The sequence below is a fragment of the Suricata suricatta genome, chromosome 4 (assembly GCF_006229205.1).
Source record: "Suricata suricatta isolate VVHF042 chromosome 4, meerkat_22Aug2017_6uvM2_HiC, whole genome shotgun sequence".
In the NCBI taxonomy this organism is placed as follows: Eukaryota; Metazoa; Chordata; class Mammalia; order Carnivora; family Herpestidae; genus Suricata; species Suricata suricatta.
This window is the reverse complement of record NC_043703.1, coordinates 164,371,446-164,380,581: the sequence shown is the minus strand read 5'-3', so window position 1 is coordinate 164,380,581 and position 9,136 is coordinate 164,371,446. Positions and strand designations below refer to the sequence as shown.

At 62.2% G+C, this 9,136-nt stretch overlaps 1 protein-coding gene across 1 annotated transcript in view; it reads right to left on the bottom strand.

The window, feature by feature from the left end:
• PXDN (peroxidasin) overlaps positions 1 to 9,136 on the bottom strand; it is a 41,382-nt gene that overhangs the window by 1,558 nt on the left and 30,688 nt on the right. Inside the window, exons 18-20 of the mRNA XM_029938582.1 lie at positions 4,976 to 6,479; positions 2,632 to 2,766; positions 1,758 to 1,966 (exon numbers count right to left, since the gene is read on the bottom strand). Of these exons, the coding sequence (XP_029794442.1) occupies positions 1,758 to 1,966; positions 2,632 to 2,766; positions 4,976 to 6,479 (1,848 nt within the window). The remainder of the gene's footprint in view (positions 1 to 1,757; positions 1,967 to 2,631; positions 2,767 to 4,975; positions 6,480 to 9,136) is intronic.

Sequence of the window (9,136 nt, the reverse complement as noted above, 5' to 3'; positions counted from 1 at the left end):
ACATTTGGTCTGTCAAGACATTTTTTCCCAGGCTGTACTTTAAACGTGACTTTTGAGCTACAAAAAAGACAAAGCGTATAAAGGATCCTGTAACTGCTCCGCTCCGGACCGAGCCTATTCCTGGAGGTGGAGCGTCAGGGAGAAAGGACGTCAGAAACGCCTTCAGCAGCTGCTCGGACAGGAGGCCTGGCCCCGGCAGCTCCAAGGACAGAGCCCGCCTGGCAAGAAAAGTCCCTGCGGAGTCCCTGCTCAGCCCCTTCCCGTGCAGCGAGGGGCCCCTGGTAAAGCTCTCCGGAAGCCCACATCCGAGAGCTGGCTTTTCCAGGGCCCTCAGACGGAACCGGTTCCTGCAGCCTCTGCCACATCTGCAGGAAAGCATGTGGAGCCGACAAACCAACAGGGACATTTTTCAAAGAAGCTAAAACAAAACAAAAACAAGGTTCCTTGGATGTAACAACGAGAACATAAATGTTTTAGAAAAGAGGATGCGCAGTAAACTCAGGCCTAATCTTCCTGGGGATTCTCTTGTAACATAAACTGTGTGCACCACGTACCCCTCGTGTACGTGTATCGTATGTGCACGCACAGAGAACAGATGTGGCTGCGGACACACAACCACCTCCACACACACACCCACAGGCACACGCACTCAAGGGGAGAGACGACACACCGCTCTAACCTGCGAGCGCAGATTTCAACACCCGCGCACACAAACAGCAGCCAGCTCACGGTGACTGGTGTGAGGACGAGAGCCTGATCAGAGTGCCTTCTCCCGGGAAAAGCGGGAACCCGGCTCTAGTCTGTGCTTCTGGTCCACAGGCTCGCCAGGCGGGAGGAGCTGTCCCTGCGGGCGTGTGGCCCTGCCGCAGAACGGTGGTCACACAGGGCGGCTCCAAACCCGCCTGGTGCTCACACTCACAGTTTGAATAAAGCCAAAATCACATTTAAATGAAAAGGTGAAAATGGCTCGTTGTGGCAGGGGTGCAAGGGAGCCCTAGCAAGAGGATGGCAGCCCCAGCGGCAGGGTCCGGGCACCGCCAAGGAGCCCTCCCCACCCCCAGGTCTCGGCGACCCAGCACCACACGCCCCTATGGTTATGGGTGTTCCCACAGGCGTCTGGACACACAGCACACACAGGTACGGATTGAGCGCGTCCTCGGCGCGTCCGTGCTGCAGGCCACCTGGGCGGGCGCACGCACAACACACACGAGCGTTCCTGTTCAGACGCATGCCAGGTTTCAGGGAAAACATGGGAGCCCGCCTCACACTCACTCTCAGTCTCCTGCTTCTTCCACCGAGCACGTCACTCACCACAGGTAACACCACCACATCACTACCTGCCCTTCCTGACTGCAGCCTCTCAGGCGCTGCAGCGACCCTGCCTTGGCCACCTGTGGACATGGTACCTGGTTCTGTGGCCACTTCTGCCAGATGCCTGGGGAGCACTGCACACGACACCCTTGGAGCACCGCCCTGGGAGCACCCCCCTCGGTGCTCTCGGAGCACCTCCCCAGGCACCCCCAGAAGCACTGCACCTGACACTCCAGGTGCACCATGCCAGGCACCCCAGGAGCACCACTCCAGTTGCTCCAGAAGCACCACCCCCAATGTCCCAGGAGACCTCCTCAGGTGCCCTGGGAGCACCGCACCAGGCATCCCGGGAGCACCGCGCCAGGCGGTAAGTGTGGCCACAGTGGGCAGGGGTGGGGATGACAAACCGCACCATGGAGTCAGGGGCTGTCGTCGGGGACGCGCACCTTCACAGCAGTCCTGCCACATGCGCAGGTCCACCCGGGGGATGTCATCACAGCTGCTGTAGCCGTGGGGGAACTCCGCCACCCTGAACACGTCCCTCTGCACACGCGTGATGTTGTCAGCGTTGTCACACAGGATCCGGGCCAGCGACGTCTGCCTGATCTGCGTCAGCTGCGCCGGGGAGAACACCCCCGGGTTCTCATACCACAGCCTGTTTCCCCAGAGCGAGAGCAAGATCAGACCCTCAAAGGCCTCGTGCAGGGCATGTCAACAGTCCCCAGTGAGCTCTGCCGCTGGCATGACACGCCGGGTTCAATCTGCTGGCGCTGAAGAAGGGGCTCAAATGTGGCTCACACTTCCTAGTCCAGAGACCGAACCGGAATCTGGGCAGGAAGCACAGGCGGTGGTTAGACGCCCGGCGGCCGCGGCCCCTGCCGAATTAACCTGCGGTAAACGACACTACTGACGTCACACTGAACCTGAAACTCTGCGGGCTTGCCAAAGTTCAAATCCCTCCAAACTGCCACGGTGGTTGAACCGTGTTGACTTTTCCTGGGAACACAGATGCCCCTACGATGTGGAAGGACACGAAAGCACCTCTCAACTGGCCACGTGATCCTGGGGCCGCAGTTGGAGGTAAGTCTCCACACCAGGGAGCCAATCACGAACACGGCCAGGGCGAAGCCACTCCCCGACTTTCTCCTGGACCCAGAGTCTTCTCCACCTGCTCCCCGCGCCCCTGAGGCCCCGGAAAGGTGTGTTTAAGAGCAGAGGCTCTCCCCTGTGACACCTGCCCTCACCTGTCCCTGCGTCACCTGTGTTCACCAGTCCCTACGACAGCTGCCTTCACCTGTCCTCTGCATCACCCGCCTTTACCTGTCCCCGTCTCTCAGGCGCTTAAACTGCGTGCTCAGCAGGCACATGAGGGTAGGTCCCAGCCGGCTGCCAGGGACCAAGTCTTCCACCATGAGTGCAGGAAATAAGTCGATGTTGAGTGAGGACCCGTACAACCTGCGGGGGAAAAAACAAGTGACACCTTAAATTTGCTTAGGAACACCGCAGCTAGTAAGTAAAACAAGGAAGAAACCCCCATTGTTGTCAATACTTAGCATCGTTAGGACCTTCCGTTAACAAAGAACATTCATCTTTATCTAAAGCCTCCACCTGGTACATTTAACCCTTTCCCCACTTCCTATTCATATATGTGCAAACACATATAATGCATATTACACATTCAGTATAAATTTAGAAAAACCCAGACATATAGAAAAAATTTAAACACACACCTTTTCTGTTGAGAGATAATCAAACTGGATGGTATAATGTATAACCTTCCAGGTTTCTTTCATAAATATAAATACACAAACTTTATGTAACTAAGAACAGACTTTCAAAAGAATAATTTTAATGCTAGAATTCTACTGTTTATTGAAAATACATTTGCAATAAATTTGCCACTTGCTGGGGCCCCTGGGGGGCTCAGTTGGTTAAGCATCCGACTTCGGCTCAGGTTGTGATCTCACGGTTCGTGGGTTTGAGCCCCACATCGGGCTCTGTGCTGACAGCTAGCTCAGAGCCTAGAGCCTTGGATTCTCTATCTGTCTCTGCCCCTCCCGTGTTCACGCTCTGACTCTCTTTCTCAAAAATGAATAAATATTAAAAACGTTCTTTTTAATTAAATAAAAGCCATTTGCTGAACAAATAGCAAATAAGACTAAGCAAGGTTTAACCACCCAAGAACAAACATTTTCATCAGTTCTTCCAATCCCGTAGAAACACAAGTGCGGGGACAGAGAGCTGGTGGCCGCTCCCCCAAGACACCCATGTGGCTGTCCCAGACGCGGTGTCGGCCTGGCTCAGTAGGGACTCAAAACTTTGCTAGGTTTTCTACAAGCACACAGCCCGGCTCAGAGGCGTGGGCAGCTCAGCCCGGCCCACAGCGCTGCGGCCACAGAGGAAAGCGGGGTGCTGTGCAGGCACCCTGCTGGAAGCGTGGCTGGGACACTCCCTCCAAGCCCCCCGCCACCATGAGCCCTGACCTCAGAGGCAAACAGAGGAGCTGGGAGTGGGGCTCGGGGCCACTGCGAGGGGACAAGGGGACACAGCCAGCAGGGAGCACCCCCCTCCCGCCAGACCCTGCCCTCTCCGGTCCCATGGGGCTCAGGGGAACTGCTGGCTGAGGAACTCGCCTTGTGGTGAAGACCACGGAGTTTCATTCACAGGGTCTGCAGGGCGCAGCGCATGCACCCCTCCACCCACCAGGCGCCTCCCACGGTCCAGACGGAAGCTGGCGAAGGAGAGCAATGCGGGAAGGCGGTCTGCGTCCCCCCGACAGGAGCAAAGCACAGACCACGCGCGTCCTGGCCGAGCAGCTCTGTGACTCGTCACGCACGTGTGGCACAGGGTTCACACAAACCCGCAGCCAGCACTGTCACCCAAGGGACACCGGAGCATCCTGAGCTCAGGACGACCGTGTTCATGCCTCACGCGCCGAGCTAAGCTTGCGTGAAGAGCCATCATCCTGTAGGAGGCCCGGGTCTGTCCTGACGAGGGACGCCTCGCCCGCGGGGTGAAGGGAGGACTCAGAATGAGCGACCCCGAGAGTCCAGAGGGCCTGCAGTGTGGCCTCAGAAAGGTTTCCTTTCTCAAGCAACCCTTTCCCGAGTGAAGGAGCACACAGCGAAACGCTGGCGGGCTTCACGAGCTCGAGAACCAGGAAGGATCGTTAGGAAAAAACTCTAAGGAATGGACATGTCCATGAAAGAAACAGGAATGAGCAACACGGTAGGTGGTCAGCGAGCAGAGGGCCGCCGTGACCGTGAGAAGGGCGTGAGGCTGAGCGGGTGGAGAAGTGTAGGCCGAACGGCCGCCCCGGAGGGGGGCAGGGGGGCCGTGTCAGCCAACTGCCCTGCTGCCCTGTGGTCTGGAGGTGCCCTGCGCACCCTCGTGGATCCAGCACCGCAGGTCCCGGGCACCTGCACCCCAGAAGCCTGCATGCCCGCCTGAGGCCGTGCGGGCCGCGCCGCGGTGCGCTCTGCCGCCTGCGAGCACGGGAGCTCCTGGCAAAGCCCCACGCAGGCCCCTCCCTCCCGGGGCCCGCCTAACCCGCTCACTCAGATACCGCGAACAACAGCCCCGCCCGCTCGGGGGGGGGGGGGGGCCTGTCTCGCGCGCCTGACATGACAGACCTGACACGGAACGCTGGCTGCCTTCCACTCACCGCCTCAGCTTCTCCCGGATCTCGGGGCTCTTGATCTCGTTCTTGAGGTCGTCGAAGGTGTGGGCGGACGACAGGTTGCAGTAGAGCCGGTACTCGTGGTAGGGCGGGATGCCGTGGTCCCGGCCCCGCTGGATGTTGATGGCGGCCAGGTCCAGGGCCACCGTGTGCGCCATGGAGAAGAGCCGCTCGGTGAGCTCCGTGTTCAGCAGCTGCGAGGGCACGCGCATCTTCCCCGCCACGCCGAACAGGCCCCTGAGCAGCGGGTCGATGCCACCCTCGTTCACGATGCGGAAGGGCGAGAAGAAGGCCTTGTGCAGCGGGACGTGTCCCTGCACGATGGGCTCGAAGTTCTCGTCCAGCCGGTAGAGCACGGGGTTGACGAGCGTGTGGCCGAACCGGAAGGCGGCCGTGGCGAAGGCGTTGAAGATGCCGGCGTTGACGCCCGGGTCGTAGCCGCGGTAGTCCCCCAGCGCCTTCATGCCCACCTCGCCCAGCACCTTGGGCAGCCAGTGCTGGTAGGTGATGTGCTGCATCTGCGCGCCCACGATCTTCCTCGCCTCGTGGTAGATGGTGTCCCCGTCCCAGTGCGGGTTCAGGGCGAGCAGCTCGGTGGCCACGCGGTTGTGCTCCCGGAACCAGAGCGTGTGCATGCTGGTCAGGCCCAGCTGCTCGTTGGCACGGTGGTCCCCGGCCAGGAAGCAGGGGATGGGGCTCTCGTTCTCGTCCCGCATGCACTCGGTGGGCGGCCCCGCGGCGAAGGGCAGCAGCGGCTTCCCCGACCGCTGCACGATGCCCTGCCGCAGGAGCCCCCGCTGGCTGGCCAGGTCCCGGATGGCCCGCGCCTCGTGCTCCGTGCTCCCGTACACGTTGGAGGCGTCGATGTAGGAGGTGAGCTGGTTGATCTGCTCCCGCGGGTACACGGAGTTCATGAGGAGGGACGTCATCCCACTGCCGCACACGGGGCTGGAGCGCACGAAGAACATGCAGCGCGCCCCATTCCGGACGCGGGGGTCGTTGGGGGGCACGGCCACCGAGAAGCAGGGCGGGTCGCTGCTGCACACGGAGCTGCAGTGCTGCCCGTCGGAGAAGCGGGCCTGGCTCAGAGCCACCACCGTGGAGTCCAGGTCGTGGTCCAGGAACTGGCCCCACTGCATCAGCATGTGCGTGAACTGCTGGTCGGGCGTGATGCTCTCGGTCCCGATCAGGGACGTGGACACCAGGCGGGGCATGGGCAGCGCGTGGCCGTGGTGCAGCCGGCTGGGGTCAACGCCCCGCGGGGTGTTGAAGCCGTTCTCGTAGGCGGCCGTGAGCAGGCGCTCGAAGGCGGTCAGCGAGGCGCCCCACATGGGGTGCTGCAGGTTGTTGCAGGTGCCGTCGTGGGTGCGGTACTTCTGGTGGAAGCACACGTCCGAGCAGTTGTTCACGCGCCGGTGCGCCGTGCAGCCGGACAGGTTGGCGATGAGGCTCAGGTACTGGGGGGACACGAGGTCGTTGTAGTGGTAACCTGCGCACAGCGGGACGCGGGTCAGTCCCTGGACAGGCACGTGGGCACATGGCCCTGGCCCACCCCCTGCCTTCCTCCCCCGGCCCTGCCTGCTGGGCAGGGAGCCAGGGGAGGGGACCTTCATGTGACGGGCGGGAGTGGGGGCAGGGGAGGGCAGCCTGGGCTCGACTCAGCGCCAGGGAAGATGTCCCGGCAGGAAGAGCCAGGGAACCTGACGCCCGCCCACACCGCTAGGCGCCAGGGTACCACTGCTTGCTTCCAGGGTGCCTGCTTGGAGCCGGTCAAGGCAGACTCTGCCTACGTTTAAAAGATCTGAACCAGCCCCGTCCCCGGACGGAACAGAGCAGAGGTGGGCAGGGGCGCAGGCGTGCCACACGAGAGGATGGGCACGCGGGGCTGCAAGCGGCAGGGCACTCGGCTAGCTCAGACCTACACACTCTGTCCGCCAGTACCTCGCAGACACAGCGCAAGTGGGACTGGGAGTCTACCTCGGGGAGCCTGGTGAGCCCCGGGACCTAGGGGTCGGGGCTGCTGTCCCCCGCCACACCGCCCCCTCTCCTCTGGCATGCTTTCCAAGTGGAGGGACCAGCTCAGCCCGGGCGAGCGTGGGCGCGAGCCAGCAGCCGAGGCCGAACACAGGCCGCCTGTGTGAACGGACGCCATCACTGTGCCCTGAGTGCCGGAGTCCCCAGCACCGATGGGAAAACGCGGTCCGGGCAAACCCTCCCGCGACCCCGCGGGCTGACCGCCGCGCCGCCCGAGAGAGCGCCTGGTAATGAGCTGCTCGCCAGGGACTCTGCAAGCCGCCCAACCGGTTCCAGCCCCGCTCGCTCACCCCGCTTTGCTTTAGAAATACAAGCTGCTCTAAGGGAAGCACTGAAATGCCAGGGAAAGAAGGCACCTGAGAACAAGAGAAGGGACTACACTGTCTCGGACACGGGTGCGGGGAGGATGTCAGCGGAAGGTTCTGTTTTCTTCCACGGCGAGTTAGGACACAGGTCCCCTGGAGACCAGCGTCCCCCGAGCATGCCCACGAGCTGCTGAGGTGAGGCCGTGTCTTCCCACCCCTGACCTGGGCCCCCGCCACCTTCCCCACTTCACCGGAGTCACCTCTGGCCTTCCAGCCCCGGGGCAGAGACCCAATCACCTGACTGCTCTATAGGCCCAGGTGACCGTCACCTCTGCCTTCAGAGCAATCTGGAACCCACTCCACTCACTGGCCACCCTGCTGTCAAGGCTTCAGCTTGCCAAGGGGCTGCGTCACGGATGCCTGCCACCTGGACCTGCCTGGGTCACTCCACATACACCCCTGGGTCACCCCACAGACTCCTGCCCCCTGGGACCTTCTACGTCACTCCACAGATGCCTCTGGGCCACCGCACAGGTGCCTGACCCCTTCCCACACTGCCTCCCCTTCACATCATGTCGCCCAATACCTGGTCCATGTGATCGGGTCACTTCCGTACAAGAAACCCTATTGCTCTCACGTCACGCAGACCAAGATAAACCCTTCCCCTCACCTCAGGGGCTCCTTCCAGTCCAGCCCCCGGAGACTTCCCTCACCTGTCTGCTCCCGAGGCTCCCCACCACAGCCTGCCCCCGTCAGGCCCCTGTGCCCGGGGGCTGAGTAATTCACTTTCCCCTGTCTGCCTGTCCGTCCGTCTGGGTCTCCATGCTGCTCTGTAAACAGCACGTGCTGAAGGGCGGCGACCTCGCAGCTCTGCACGAGCAGCAACAAGAGACGGGCTCCAGCTGGCAGGGAGGCCGCATGGCGCTCAGGACCCCCCACAGCCACGTTTGGCTCCTGGCCATGACCAAAGAAAGGGAGGAGGAAAACCAGGCCACACCACGGGCCCCCACAAGGGTAAGAGCGTAGTCCATCAAAGATTGCTGGGGACACCGGGAGGCACCATGATGACAAGGCCACAGACCCCACGTGTCCTGGTCCATGGGGACAAGGCCACGAATCCCGAGTATCCCTGTCCCCATCCCAGGCCTGAACGGGGGAGAAGTGTCCAACACAGGCTCCCCAAGGAGGGCATGCAAGGTGAGGCTGGCCATCGTGAAAGAGTGGGAACGCCGGAGACGGCCCCTGACGCCCGCTGAGGCCAGCTCCCCAGGACGGAAAACGGGCCGATGGTCCGCACACCCACACCAGAAAGCTCAGCCCCAAACCAGCGCAAGACGGTGGTCAGGCCTAAGGACACACCGCGCTCCCAGGGACAGGGGCCCCGTGCCCACATCTTCGAGCTGCATGTTCGTATCTAAGACTGTCCTCGGGGGAAAGATCGGCTCGCTGAAGCCAGTCCCAACACCTGAACACCCGGAGCCTGCCTCCCGGGGAGGGGCCTGTGCACACTCACGCAGCGCTGTGAATGAACACGCTTTTCCCCAATAAAGACCCCACCCACTGGCACCGCTCACGGCGCTGCTCCGCTCCGGGCAGCGCGGGGGCGGGAGAGTCGGCCTCCGTCCCCCGCCGTGCCCACGGCACCCGCGAGGCCTCAGCGGCGGCCCCACAGACACCCTCCCCGACTGCCGGCAGCGCCGCGTCCCTGAGCACAGCCTCAGGCGTCCGCTGCCACCCGGCCACGTCCTCCCACGCGCCGTACGTCACGGGGACGGCCTGTCGCGGCGGGCGGCCAGCTGCGTGTGGG